At 41.2% G+C, this 15,972-nt stretch overlaps 1 protein-coding gene across 1 annotated transcript in view; it reads left to right on the top strand.

Annotated features, from left to right (window-relative positions):
• Nucleotides 1-15,972, top strand: part of LOC134860789 (gamma-aminobutyric acid receptor subunit gamma-3-like) — a 67,862-nt gene that overhangs the window by 29,451 nt on the left and 22,439 nt on the right. The window contains exons 4-6 of the mRNA XM_063877598.1: nucleotides 7,846-7,937; nucleotides 8,300-8,431; nucleotides 11,115-11,197. Coding sequence (XP_063733668.1) covers nucleotides 7,846-7,937; nucleotides 8,300-8,431; nucleotides 11,115-11,197 — 307 coding nt within the window. The remainder of the gene's footprint in view (nucleotides 1-7,845; nucleotides 7,938-8,299; nucleotides 8,432-11,114; nucleotides 11,198-15,972) is intronic.

Below are 15,972 nucleotides of genomic sequence, written 5' to 3'. Positions count from 1 at the left end.
TGTGTTTGTGCATGAAAGCTAGCTCAATGCTGCTTTACAGAATATCCAATAGAGCGGCAATGCATGCAGATATATGGCTTGTTTCAGGAGAGAGTCTCATGTTTATCCTTGCTTCATTCATCCCCGTTATTTGTTGTTCCCCCTCAAATCTACGCAACCTGTTCATGCACTTACTCCGTCAGAAAATAAGAAAGCCTCGATTAAGAGCAACAGGGGATGGACTCACTGAATAATTGAGTCCATAGAGATTGAAGGACGTTTTGAACTTCCACTCTGAAAAGACGAATGAAGCTATTTCTGTGGAGGGGACACTTAGAAACAGGACACACAAACTTCACTCGAACACACACACACACACACACACACACACACACACACACACACACACACACACACACACACACACACACACACACACACACACACACACACACATCGCTAGACTCTCTACCCCAACATCTATCCATTTATCTAGGATGTGTAAATACACACATGTGCACACACACACATGCTTTCAACATACATCAAAGGCTCAGACCGTTTTCAGAAGAGACTCTTGACTTAAAAAGGAACATTGTGTTTCCCTCCCTCCGCCTCGCCTTTCATTTTAGTCCAATAGCTGCTGCTCATTTCTGCTTTTGTCGCTGTTCATAATGTTTTTGCATCTGTTATGGATTATTGCTTGGCATGAATCTGTGTGTTAAATAGTCAGTTTGATCCAGAGGTAAAGATATTCTACGTGATTAATTAACCTGGAAAATAACAAGACGTGTTGGAGTGGATAAAAGGAACACATCTGAGGCGATAAATACAGACAAAGAGTCGTCAAAACCGACTTCAAAACTCTTGCAATACCTATTGAACGGAAAAGGATATCTGAATGGTTCAAAATATGCGTAGAAGTTTGCATTTGCCATTGCTTTGACTTGATGGTTCATCAGAGGGTTTTAAAATGTCCTCCCTCTGCTTCTTTCTTATGGGAACATCCGTGTAATCAAGAGCCTACGTTTGTTGGAGGTTTGTATATTTTCCAGATGCTAGAGTCACTTTAAAGTATAGTTTAAATGCTGCCTCGGTGCAAAGTTTGGAGTATGAGAGTGTGTGAGGGCCAGTTTTAGTTTTTCTGTCGCTCTTTTCCCCGTGCTTGACCTTCAATGATGTGACTCATTAGGGTGCTGGGAGAACGAGGCTTAAGAATTCATACGATAAAGGTTATCTGATCGCAGAGCAGAAGGTCGCAGTTCTTGGCTTCTTCCAAGTCCAGGCGGCCTCATGGAGTAATTCAGAGAAATGAAGTAGCCTTACACACGGTGAAGTTGATGGGAGACCTGTGTGGCGTGTCACACAATTAAAACAGACCCTTTATAATTGTCATATGGGATGTTTTTAAAAAGGTCACACCTGTTGGTTGAGACTAGAGGGCTGTACTTGTGTACAAACATTGGAAAGTAATCTCTAGTTAATGTGTGTAAAAATCAAGATTGAACACAAATGAGACCTAAACAAAACAAAAACTGAATCCTAAGTGTGGCTGCAGACAGAGCAGCTATTTCCAACTATTGTGAGAACAATGAGAGAGTCATTTCACCTGCAAACATAGCAGAAGATGCAGGTTCAACCTCTGAAAAAAACATGTAAAGAGTGCACCTTGGTAGTCCTCTTTAATCATTCTAATTGTGTATTAATCTCCAGATGTTATAGAAAAGTAAAATTGCAGAACAATCCCGTATCTAACCTGGATGCTTCCCGATAAATCCAAGCAGGAATGAGGCGATAATAAAGGGCCTTCAGGGACACACAGAACAGATAAATTCACACCTAATGCAACAAGGCAGGAGATGCCAACACTAAGTATGGGGATAAATATGTAGAACAGCTGGGGCCTGACGTAAATCATCAGTTCTGCGTGTAGCAGGTGGAAAAGGCTCGAGAAGCAGCTGCAGTTTGACTTCCTGCTTTAAAGCTGACATGTATAACTAATATTTAGTTTGGACTGCTTCTCGAGCATCCTTCCTCTTCCCTTCCACTATTAGACCCCATTACCTTCCACTGTTTCCTGTCTCTTCTAATTGCTCTTCTTCCTCCTCCTCCCGCTTGTTGTTCCCGCTGAACCCCTGTATACGGAAATGTAGTGTTTGAAGTGAATCTCGGCACGTAAATTAATTATGAGCGCTTTGTGTTTGAAGGGGTCTTTCCCAAAGCCGGGGAAAAAGGTCACCTGTTCAAAGACACCGGGAAAGAAAAGGCTTGAGGAGTCAAGATATGTTGAAGGAGATAAACAGGGTGTTGTGCGTTAAAGCAAAGGACTTTCAATCCCCTGTTGCTCAAACAATATTGGTCTATAGGCTTTTAGGGGATGCAGGATTTGGAAAAACAACTCATTTCGATTATTTTTGACAGATATTTTTAATTGCAATATTCATTTTGGGAACATTTTCCACGTCATCTTTTACAATACCTTTTGTAGCCGGGACTTTTCTGCAGAACCACAGCCTAGATTAATTGTGCATGTTATAAAATGTTATTTCCCCCCGCCTCGTACCGCCACAAAGTAAATTAAATAATTTATCTTAGAGTTAGACAAAGAAACACAGGTGCTGATTGCTCCTCTGGCCAGATGCTCAGTGAAGCACAAACGAGGGGACAGGCAGGTATGCAAATCACTTCCTTTTGAGCTCTTTTCTGTTTGATTCTCGAACAAAACAAAAGCATGTTAATGAAATAAACTACACACACACACACACACACACACACACACACACACACACACACACACACACACACACACACACACACACGAATGGAGGGGTGAAATGGCACTCGTATCCGCAGGTAACACACGACTTTGTTTATTACACGTGTGACTGAAGTTCAGCGCCGCCCCCGAGCGGGCCGTTGAATGGTCGTGTTCACCGTTATTTCTGCATGTCACCCTCAAGGGGTCACGCTGTGAGGCTGCCTGCGGGACACAGCAATGCATTCTGGGTGAGTGTGTTTGTTTGGGGAGTCGGTGTGAGTGCTCTGAGAATAAATCCTGCATGTGTGTAAATCATGCTCCGTGATGAAGCGGCACGGAGATGGACGTTTGACTCGGAGAAATCGAACGCGGCTTAGTCTTCTTGAGGGATTGGAAATGCGGTCCAACGACTGATTTCTCGAGGTCTAGGAGATATAAATATTTCGCTTATAAATATTTATACTAACGATGTGGCATCGGTTTGCCCTGAAGAAAAACATTAGTCAGTGATCTGCGCTTCAGCTTCCTTCACTGCAGAGCTTATTATTATAATAAAGTGCAAGGCAGGTGCTTTAGAGCGCGCGGGATTCTACTTGATCAGCAATGAAGTCCTTTTATGAGGGAGGTGAAATATTCATGGTAGGCTGAATTGACGTTTTTGGGTGGATTTAATTAAGAAAACCAGCCCAGAGAAACAGCGTACTGTAAGAAGATCTGCTTAACTTCTTACTGTACAGAACATACAAGTTAATAGAAGAACTCTTTCTGCTGATGGAGTAACTTTTGATCTGAAGGGAGGCTTTTATTGTGAAACATCTGAACAGGAAGTGAAGCTTTGCGTCCTGTTTGAAGATTTAAATGTGGTTTATTTTGGGTTTATAAAAGGAGATTCTAAATAAAGTTGCTCCATCAGAGTCAGAATCAGAGTCATTTATTTAGCCCAGGGGAAATTGGGTTACTTGACAGTAGTATTAAATAAATTAAATATCCATTAAACAAATCACCGTAAGACATTAAAATAAAATGTCCAATAAAATATAAAAACATTTAATAATTCAAATTAAGAAATTTAAATAAAATGTCCATTTAAAGATAGAAAAAATACAATAAATTAAAGTAAAAATCTGCAAAATGTGAAACAATATATAACATATCCTGTTTATCACAACTTATGCTTTGTGTTTCAGTATTTAGACGGTTCAAAAGGGACCAATTAATGGGTTTTTCTGCTAAATTATTCCCACATTTTGCATTTAAACTATTGAAGAGCCTCAAGAAATTGTTAATTTTCTCCTTAATTTGCATTGGTTCATGTCCAGACAGAAGATCGGGTGATGAATGGAGGAATCCGCAGCAAACGCATGCATGCATTTTAATTATTGATTTGTAGATACCAGGGACGCCTTTCATTACCAAACTCATTGAAAGTTTACAATCTGAAGAACATTTCCAGCTCAGTGAGTGTGAAGATTTCAGTCAAGCTCCAGCTCAACACCGAGTTAAACACAGATGAAGTGTAAAGTTTACCCGCCCTCTTGGGGAGCGTGTTGTTGTACATGGGTGTGGAACAATGTGATGTGTCACGACGAGGCTGGATAAGGACGCCTATATTTGTCCTAATTCATTTCTGTAGCCTAAGTAGCAGCAAGTTAGCATTGTGTGCGAAGGAAATAGTTTAGTACAATCTACATACAGTGGGGCAAAAAAGTATTTAGTCAGCCACCAATTGTGCAAGTTCTCCCATTTAAAAAGATGAGAGAGGCCTGTAATTTCTATCATAGGTATACCTCAACTATGAGAGACAAAATAAAAATAAAAATCCAAGGAAATCACATTGGTAGAATTGTTTATAATTAATTGGATAAATTCACGCCGCCGAGGGCTAATGTGTTACGTATTTCTGCATGTCACCTCAAGGTCAAGCTGAGTCTGCCTGACGGACACAGAATCATTCTTGTGAGTGGTTTGTTTGGAGTCGTTGAGTGCTAAATTAAATCCTGCATGTTGAAATCAGCTCCGTGATGAAGCGCACGGAATGGACTTACTGGGGAATCAACCGCTACTCGAGATTGAAATAGCGGCCAACACTGAGCTCGAGTCAAGAAACAATGCTAAAATTTAACACTGCTGACATCGGTGCCTGAAGAAAACAATTCAGTCAGTGATCTGCGCTTAGCTTCTCACTGCAGAGCTATTATTAAAAATGCAAGGACGTGCTTTAAGCCGCGGATCTATGATCAGCATGATCCTTTTATGAGAGGAAATCTCATGTAGGCTGATTACGTTTTTGTGCATTTAATAAAAAACCACCCAGAAAACAGCGTACTGTAGAATGACTGCTAACTCTCTGACAAGAACAAGTACCATCAGTAATAACAACTCTTCTGCAGGAGATTCAATTCTTGTTTCAGGAGCTTTGTGAACATCTAACAGAGATGAAGCTGCGCCCTGTTTGCAAGATTTAAATGTGGTTATGGGTTTAAAGAGATGTCTAAATGTCTCATCATGAACAAATCAGAACATTTTTGTAACCAACATTGGTTACTTGAAGAAAGTAATAATATAAAAGAATATCCATATACATAACTAAACATCGTAGACTTATTTTAAAGAGTCCAGAAAATATAAAAACAATTAATCATATGTAGATTAGAATTAAATAACTCCATTTAAGATAAAAAATCAATAAATTAAAGAACATCTGCTTAAAGTGAACAATATCAAACAACTCCTGTTCAACACTAATGCTTCGTTTGAGTCATTTCAAGGTTCAAAGGGCCACATTCATGGTATCTTACCCTAAAATATCCACTTGAAGCCCTAAATAATGTCTCTGCCTGTTATAAGTTGGATTTTCCCAGCAGAGAACAGACACTGAAGTCACCCGTGGTTATCTCGCCCACAGCTTTCTGCTCCTTTGTTTTTGTCAATAGCGTTGAGTAATGGACTCCCTCAACACCTTCGTTTCTCTGACTTTTAAAAAGGAGCCCGGGGGGGATAATGCGAACCTTTGGTAGTTAATTTAAGTCGCATATCTCCCAACACTCGGCTTCACTGTTATGCATAATATCCGTGATAAATGGAGCTGCGTCAGGGACTTGTCTCGCAGGTGTAGTCCCCCAAAAAAGGACAGAAAATCCCATTCAGGCAGGCGTAACGTGAAACACTCGTGGGTGTCTCCTTATCATTTTCCTGCAAAGGTCGACAGTAACAATGGGGAGTCAGGCGACAGATGTATTAGGAAGGTCAGGTCTCATCTGTGTGCATTCGAGAAAAGGTCAGGAAAGTCACAGAGTGAGTGACAGGGGCTCTTTTGTCGGGTCGCTTTGTAAACTTTTGCTTAAAATGAAAGCAAGAAAGTGAATCCTTGAACCCAGCATTCCTCAGTTGGATGTCTGTTTTCTCTCCAAATGACTGGGATAACTTCCAGAGACTTCTCAGTGTCTGACCTTATCATTGGAGTATCAGTCCGACCTTGTTTAAATTCTATAGAGGGCTTCCTGCTGATGTACTGACCTTCAGTCGGCCATGTTGGAGGTCCTCGGCCGTTAATAGCTTTTCATATTTCCTTCTGGCTTAAAGGCCATTAAAATGTGTTAAATCACTGAGCTGTTTCAGATTGATCGTGCAGAACCAATCATAGTATCAGACAAACATAAACACTTGAAAAACAAGGAATAGCAAAACAAGTAAACATGTTTATCCATGCATGAATCAAGACTACAAGACAAACAGCAAACAATCAACTCCCCACAGAGTCTGACCCACTTCAGGAACCCTCAGAAAATAATTGCTTTTGACACAGTATGTAATATTTACATCCATTCTTGGACTTTATACACCCCCTTTATTATTTAATTTGAAGTATATTAGCATACATAACTCGTCCCAGCAATTAAATACTGTGTTTAGCATCGTTCACAGGGGGATGAATGTGGTCGTTAAGGTTCTTTTTTGGTCTTTCATTGACATTAAAGAGAGGACATGAAGATGAAGATATTTTATCTTGGTTGTCGTACGTTTACAGCACAGTACTATTCCTTAATGTTAACACATACCTCTATAATACAGCAACAATAGGGTGCTTTTGGGAGTGCATGCTGAGATGTGACACAGCTGTACCCACATTGTTTATGATAACAACCAGGTGTTGTGTAGCAAATATAGCATGAGGCCCTAACGGTTCAAATTACGGCTTTCCCGTGAAGGTAATCTTCATGTCTTAAAGCTGCTGTCATATTTTGCACCTCAAACATCAACTAAACCCAGAGTTTCTTTACCTCCTCTCCAGAAAAAAGGAGAGTAAAAGAAAGGATGTAATTCAGAAATCTCAGTTCCAGTGTACGCCTGGTGTCTGATCGGACATCCATCCCCTATTTATTGTCCGTAAAAACAAAGCCGTCTCTGCCGGCTGACGCTCTGTTTGACACCAAACTCCACTATCTCCTCCTCCTCCTCCTCCTCCTCCTGAAGCGCCTCTGTTACCCAGTCTAGACAAAACCCTGATTAAAAAGGTAGATAAAAAACATAGATCTTTTTGTCAGCTTTATCTTTAAAGTTAACCATTAGTTTGATACAGTTCTTAGAGGAGTGAAATGTTTCTGAGGTGGTTATGTTATTAACTCAACTGCACTTTAACCAGATTAACCTCCAAGCCGACACTTTTTATTACCTTTTCTTATTTCTCATCCATCTTTCAAGGTTGTTGTATCAGGAAAATGTGCTTCTTTGACACTAAAGTAATAAAATAAAGTAAAAAATCCACTTTTTTTTTCAAGCCTTTAACATCTTTGACCCGCCAAGTAAAATTATTTCTTATTTTTGTGCTCAAATGTACCCACAAGTACCAGAGGTGTCACCACGGAGGTGAGAAAGGAACATTTCCCAGAGTAAACACTGGCTGTGATTTAATTTCCATATCAAAAGCATAATGAGTGTTTCCACTGAGTGCTGCTTCTGGATTTCCTTTTGATGTGGACACATTCAAATCAGCACATTATCAGCTCCTCCAGAAACACACACAAACACACTTCATCCATCTCTGTCTGTCTCCATGCTGCTTTCAAGGCCTCTCTGATCACTATATCGAGTCTCTTTTCTCTCCCCAGGAGTACCAGATCGATATTATCTTCGCCCAGACCTGGGTGGACACCCGTCTGCGCTTCAACAGCAGCAGCAGCACTCGGCTGACCCTCAACAGGTATTCACTCCTGCATTTCAAATCACAAAACCTATCTATTCATAATTACAGCGTGTTTATATGTGACTGTACTTAAAAGAGACACAGCTTCTCTTTCCAATGGAGCAACCGTTGTGTTTCAGACATTTTCATACTGTGAATATCTCATTTGAGAACAATATTGGTGTCTCGCGCTCTCGGGAAGAGGCCTGTAATTAATGGAACAAATTGATTGATGTGCTTTGTCTTCCCCGTGTCGCCCGGGTATTTCATTATCCTCTCATGGAGAAGTGGAGCTGCCTCTTGTATTTCACACAAAATCTCAACAGCAAACACTCCTCACCTTCCTCCCCCCCCCCCACCCCCCCCCACCCCCGATACAGCAATATGGTGGGATTAATCTGGCTGCCCGACACCATCTTCAGAAATTCCAAGAACGCCGACTCGCACTGGATCACGACGCCCAATCAGCTGCTCCGGATCTGGAACAATGGGAAAGTGCTCTACACGCTGAGGTAAGAAGACAGAGAGCGAGATCAAAGAAAGACGCACTCCCAGAAATCATTTCATACGTCCATAATTATTACATCTCGTTATCTCTGTAAACATGTGAGGAGTCTGAACCTCATCTCCCCAGGTTGTAAAGCAACTTGAAGCATTGATTTAACTTCTTGTCTGCTTGGAAATACCTTTAAAGCAAATCATCTATAATTGGACCAAAGGAAGGAAGCCTGGGTGGTTCAAACTGCAGTATATGAACTTGTCACACTCATAAATAGGCAATTATTAGTGGTTTTTGCAGATAAATTCAAGCTCCAGTCGACTTTAATCCAGGTCTGTAGTCTTCTCAATAGAGAAGAGTATTAAAACACATGGGTTAATGCACCAAAAAAAGGCTTTTGTCTGCATCAGAGCACTGGCTTCCTGTCTTTTAAGCCCCTGAAAAGATGGTTTGATTCTTAAAATGGAACTCAACACTTGATCACAACAAAACTTAGATTCTTCTTGGAATATGATGTGAAACAGTAGATTTTTGGTGCAAAAAAGACGTGTAAAACCTGCTTTTTGTTACTGTTCATTTACTTTTTTTGGAGGAATTACCTCTTCTTCTTCTTCTTCTTCTTCTTCTTCTTCTTCTTCTTCTTCTTCTTCTTCTTCTTCTTCTTCTTCTTCTTCTTCTTCTTCTTATATATACACTTCTGTACAACATGTCATCGTGTCACACGAAGTGCTCGTTTATTTCTGCTCCCTCTGACAGCGTCTCAGTGGTGAGAAACAACACACAGGGAAGGGTGTGTGTGTGTGTGTGTGTGTGTGAGAGAGTGTGTACTTGGCCTTATGACAAAACAACCGTCACCATGTCAGTGTGTACAGAAAAAGCACTCAGGATTGGAGAGGACAGGTTCTTTTTAAATTTGAGTGGCATCCAGGTTTATGAACCCTCAAGCTCTGACATGAGCTTTTTCTGTCTTGGGCATCCAATTTCACCTGCGCATCCGGGATTTTCAAACAAGCCTTTGGCAAAATAGCAAATACCGCCATGAGTGTTTGTTTTCAATCCCCCGGGGGAGCGATGCAAAGCTCCTGCGGCATCAGGAGAGCACAGATTCTGTTGCGGAGAGTCAAATCAATCCAATAAAAGGTGCATGAAAACAGCTTCAAGGAGGAAAAAATGACCCAAAACGCGACTCATAATTATAGGGGATTAATTGGAGGATACTCATGCTGTCAGATTGAGATTCCAACTCATTTTAAAGCTGCAATTAGCAGGTAGGTATTAATTGTGGCTAATAATAGCATTTTTCATTAACATCAGTAATTATTTACAGAAACATCAAACAATCTGATGTATTGTGCATTGAGTTTTATGATTTGGATATGCTCAGCTTTCACTTTAATTGTTGCTTACACTCAGACAAAGTTGTGTAGCACTTAATATATGTTTTATATGAATAGCAATGCACGGGCCTTCAAAACACACAAACAAATACCTTTCCACAGCAAATCTATCTCATTTCTCCTCACAACTTCCTACCAACAAACATTTGGCTTTTGATTGTTGACTCCACTTTCACTCTGCGTGTCTGCGATGAATCTGAGAATCATTGTTTCATTAAAACGATATTAAGTCCTAAAGGAGGCGTTTGTTCGGGGGCGTTTTTGCATTGACTGATGCATCGCTCACATTCACGGCACCTCGGCTCGACTCATCAAAATTAAGACGTTCTGGCGCCTTTTTGGAGAGGGGAAATAATGCCTTATGAAATATATTCACATGTCATGCGCCCATGGAGAGGAAGACCTTATTTTTTAGACCTACACCTAAAAATGATGAGCTATATTGCTGGTAGTGCATCAAAAAGCTTCTGCAAGACGGTCTTTGAATGCATTTAAACAAACTAACATGATTAGATAGCACAGTTTGAAAGTGAATGTACTTTTTCTGCTCATTTTCAGGTGCTTATTTGCATTTAGTGCCTCTTCTCTGACATTTTTAAGACCGTTTCCATGCACAAAACCTATATAGGAAAGGGAAAACCCCCAAAACCTTGCAGGGCCTCTTCAAAGTATACATATTTAAAGGTAGTGCATGTTAAATTGGGACTGTACGGTACATCTGCAACCACAGACAGCCTCCTTTCCATGAATGAGGCTCCTCTTTTGTCAGTCAGCTAATGAGAAGCTGTCCCCGGGACAAAGGTACAACAGCCATCATGAATCCAGTGAGAATTAATTTGAGGATAATATATATGAAGTAAGACCTGGGGAATATAAATGGAGTGTATTTTGCCCGTAACACTAATCCGCCGTGTCTTTGTGATCCATGCACTTCCTCCAAACATCTGCTGCGTTGACTTGTCCAGTGATCTTAGCAAAGCACTCCTGTTTTTAGACGCTTATATGCCTCGGGGGCCCTGACCTATAAGTTAATGCCGTCTCCGCCAAAAACATGTCTGAGGCGGATGATTAAACAGTCCTGTCATTTTGAGAGATTTCACACATCAACCAAGCAACCAACTGTGATCCTGCACCATCTGGTTGGGAGTCAGCGCCTCAAAAAGAGCATATAAGCAGTGATGAATACTGAGCATTCACACCATGTGCTTCACGGACCGAGAAATGAAGGAGCTGACGCATTTTTTTTTGAGCCTCCGACGTCTTTGTCTGAGTCTCAGCGTGTTTCTCTCCCGTTTTCAGGATGACCATCAACGCAGAATGCCAGCTGCAGCTCCATAATTTCCCGATGGATGAACACTCCTGTCCTCTCGTCTTCTCCAGCTGTGAGTATTGGCAGAAGCACAACACAAGCACACACTGATGCACAAATATGCATGCATGTAACACCTGCTAAGGTTAATCTATAAAACCAGATGTAGGGCAAGGACATGGATGCTGAAAATGCTTCTACTTTGTGCTCGTTTTTGGACATTTAAAGGAGGCGGAAAGGATCTATTTGTGAAATGCACCCTAGCTACAGGGTAGTTCGGGCCATTCAAGTCTTAAGTCTCAGGCTCCTGCAACAATGCATCATAAGATATGCAGAACATAGTCATACAACAGTGCAGAAAACAAGGCAAACTTGATGCCAAACGAGAAGATTCTCCCACCTGACGAACACAGAAAATGAAATGCTCACACATCTCATCACAAGCAGGTATTTTATTTTGAAAGGGTCCCCATAAAAGGTCTGCATGTATAGCTCTTATAGGACCACCACCATCCAGGGATGTCCTGCTAAGACAAGAGGAGAGGGAGTTACAAATCGTCTAGACAGGAGGAGGAAATAATAAGCGTGAATAATCAGCGCCATCTCGGCTTCAGGCACAAAGGCTTACACTCAGCCGGATGAAACAGGACAGAGTAAAACACTTCCCACGCCGGTGCAGAGTCAATGTCTGGTCAGAAGTGACTCTTAAATTTCTGAATGGGGGTTAAGGTTAAAGATAAGGACTGTCTAGGGAGAGCCAGATGTAGTTATCCATCTAGTTTCAATCACTTTTAGACTTTATTTTGTATTTATTAGCACACACACAGATAAATGAGGAGCTGGGATACCTCTATAAGGTGGAGAGTTGGCACACAATGAGGCGGCAACATAATTGGATTTTTGTAGGGGGGGCAAGGATATTTTACAACAGAAAGAACAGACATTCGAAGACTCAGATATAGATATAAACTGTTTTTTCGCGCTCCTATTTATTTCTGGCATTGATTTAAAGTAGTTGGCACAGGTATACACGAACACAAGGCAAGAGGAAGTACTCCTTTGTAGAAAAAGTACAATTTAGTCTCATAAAACATCCTCACTTACTTTATTAAATCCACACGAAATTGGCAGCATATGCGAGGAGCTGAAAAGGATAAAAAGGTATCACTTAAACCTTAATGTGTTGGAAACGTTGTCCAAGTGTTTGAGATCTGCAACCAGTGGCGTGAAATGAAAGCGCCCATCGTCCCATTAACCACCTCCTTATTAACTCACCTTAAAAAGAACATTGGATTTCATGCGATGGGGGGGGGGGGGTCGTTCTGCAGATGCTTGTGCAGGATATGATTTAATTGAGGTAATAATCAATACCTTATGTGCCTACAGATGGCAGTATTTTTCCCTGGACATTATTAAAGCCTCCTCTCATCATCGTGGAGGTTGCGTAATCAATCGACGTTTTTTCTGAGAATACATGCAATCTGCTCACAGTGTGATGGGAGCGCATGTCACTTTGCTGCAGGTAATGGGAGACATATTGACCGCAAAATGGGCTTCTATTATGTCCCTGCTCTCAATGAAGGGGGTCTGCAGTATTCACCTGTTCCTCCCGTGTGGATGGACTTCAATGGATGAGCAGCAAAGGTTTTATAATTTCAATAACACTGAATGAAAGCCATGAAGTTCTACATACTGATTTCCCACGTGAGAGGCTAAGGGGACAGGACATCTCTAAGCAGCTAACCAATCAGAGCAGCTGCAGCACAGGCAGTATGGAAAATAAAGAGCGTTTTGAACATTAAAGCAACACATTTTGATAAATAACCTCCGAGTAATTTCACTGTGAGTGTTTTAGACTTGGACTCGTAGCAAAAGCAAGGAAAAAAAGTCATTAGTTTTGAGTGAAAACGGAAGCTCAGATAGCAAATTGGAGTGGTTTTACCCGATGTCTTTGAAATAATACCAAATCTCCCCTTTAAAATTGTGCAGATGCTCCGTAATACAAGTCCAAAAAGACGTTTGATCTAAATAAGAAATGCTCTGAGAACATCTGCTTTCAAAGGTCCAGAGTGTTTCGCTTTGTTTTGCGGGAACACGTCTCCTTTCTGCAGACAGCAACACGGACTTCTTCTGCACGTATGAGTCAACGCTTTTGGAAATGTGAATCCGCCCAGATTCTCAAACCACTCTGATGTTCATGCATTTAGAAAGTAATCTATTACAGCATGAAGCCAAAGGAAAGCACATTAGCTAGTGTTTGAACAGGTCAGTGTGTTTTGCATTAATTTGTTGCCAGCCTACAAATGGCACGTCTCATGGCAGATGGAGATGAAGGCCAGAGGAAGACGAGATTACTTCCCTTGATATTATATGTATTATCCTTTCTTACCAGCTGTAACATCCTCTGCTCTCTTACCATGCAAGATGTAATTGTTTTTAGAGCTGTAACAATTAACTACCAAGTATTTTGCTTAGCAGTTGATCGTCTTTTTTTAATCAAAAAAGGCAGAAAATACATCTTTTTGCTCTGAAATTGAAGATTTACTGCTTTCTTTTGTATATATCCTAATTTATGAATTATATTTGGGGTTGCAACTCAAAAAGCAAGACATTTTCACTATTTTCTTACATTTTACAGAACAAAACACCTGTAAAAATGGTAAGATAACCATTAGTAGGAGCCCTAAATGTACAATGATACTTTGCCAAATGCAAATTAGAGGTCTTCCCGTTATGACTGCACCCAGATGTATTTATTGAGCAGTAACATAAGAAGCCTGATGCACGCCGTGGTGACCCGTGTTCCTCATTAACACGTTGCAAACATGTTTTGATGCCATGTCTTTAGAGCTGATTCCCTGCATGATACGTGAGAAAAAGTTCCCTGACTGTAAAGCTTTACCTATGATTACGAGGACCCATGCAGGTTTCCTCCCCACAGGCAAAGACGCAATCACTTCCTGAAGGACCCCCCTCTGCGCAGCGATAATAGCAGCATATTTACATGTTCCTGCACGTACCATATATGAGTAATGACATATCTGTCACAAAGTGCCGGCCCTGATTGAGGCCCCGAGGGTAATAGGCTTTGTGCTGGAAAATAGCTGAGAGTGAAACATTTACAGCACATTTCTGTCTAATCAATCAGCTGACAGCTAGGGTAATATGTCAAAACTGTGGTATTAGAGTCAGACTCAGGTCCATGTCTAGCCTTGCTGTTGGTTCTTTGAGTTTTTGCTCTAATGCATGCATGATAGCATTTGCTTAGCTTGATCACCAGCTAGCTCAGCCAATCGGGAAGGACTTAAGTGTTGCAGATATTTGCTCATAAACAGCATTTCAGATAGGTTTGGCACATTTTGACCCAACTTATACATCACAGTCTGCACAAAAGCCTTCATGAAGCTGTAGAGATCTTTCTTTTGGAGATCCAAGTGGAGGAACGGCCTATACAAAGACGTTGCATGGTTTAAAATCTATGTATGCAGGACTTTTGCTCATGGTATATACAGTATAGGGATAAAAGTAGGCATCTCAGTGCTGTTGGATATAATCAGCACTTCTCCGTCACTCCTGTCCAAAGGGCTGAGGACTTCCATCACTGCCACAGAGCTTAACCCTTTATTGGAAATCCTCTCATTGCAAACATCATCTAGAAACGGCTTTGTGTCAGTGTGAAGAACAAGGCAGTGAATTTAAATGCTTACAGTTAGAAAGTATTCCCTGAGCAGCTGACGCCAGAAATACTCTGCGACTGACTGACCTCCTGCGCAGGTACATATGGCTGTTGAGAATCTACTCGGCAGTAGGAGGGAAAAATGTGCTTACAGTCTGCTTTTCCTCTCCCTTCCCTTTATGATAAGTTTAGGAAGCAGACAAAGCCTGAACATCCACATGCGTGCAAACTGAGGGTGGATAAATCATTACTGATTTTCCTCACACACACAACTGGACTTTTTAACACTGATATGGAAATCTGATCTCGCAGGATAGACGTGGAGATATTAGAGGCAACAGAAGAGCGTAGTTTATAACGTGGAGGAAGAACATGTTGCTTCGGGGGGTTTTCACTCACATGGAAACATTTGGTAGGAAACACTGGTACGTAATCAGACTGTTTGCACTAAAGATAATTGCACAAACACACCAAGAGAAATATGACGGCAATCATGTTTGCCATCAATTATTTAAAAAGTAATGCGCTCTCCTGCACGATGGTGATTGCTCTTCTTGGAAATAGATGGCTATCCTCTAAACGAGACTATTTACATAATTAGTCTGGTTTCCACTAAAGGGCATGACGAGGCCCGCTCATTACGGCTGTCACTCATGTGCTCATGTGGAATTGCTTCAACTTGTCAAATGAGCTCATCTCTTCTTTTTTTTTAGGCTGTTGTTTGTTTACATCGATTTCTGAGCACTCGTGCACGCCCAGCAATTATCTGGCTTTAATACTAAACACAGCAAGCATCAGAGGCTTTACAGAGACCCTATCCTGCTTTTTGGGGTCTCTTTCTCCTGTAGTGTGGTAAATAAAGGTTCTAGTGGATGTCAATGGGCTGCAAAGGCTGAAATCCTAACCATTGTAGTCCCTTGTTTACTTTCTAGACACCTGTGCTTCTGTTGGCTAACACAGTGTATGTGATAGGCTAAGGGGTTGGATATCTCTAAGCTGACCAATCAGAGCAGACTGGGCTCTGGTTTCAGACAGAGGGTGAAAACAGGTGCTGCAGCACAGGCAGGATGAGAAAAATAAAGAGCTTTCTGAACACTAAAGCCACAGTAGAGGCACAACATACATAATGGGGCCTCCTGGACTCCACTCTCTCCTTCTGGTCCCACATCAAC

This window comes from Eleginops maclovinus, chromosome 24 (assembly GCF_036324505.1).
Source record: "Eleginops maclovinus isolate JMC-PN-2008 ecotype Puerto Natales chromosome 24, JC_Emac_rtc_rv5, whole genome shotgun sequence".
NCBI classification, from domain to species: domain Eukaryota; kingdom Metazoa; phylum Chordata; class Actinopteri; order Perciformes; family Eleginopidae; genus Eleginops; species Eleginops maclovinus.
The sequence above is the reverse complement of the archived record's forward strand: the minus strand, read 5'-3'. Positions and strand labels throughout refer to the sequence as shown.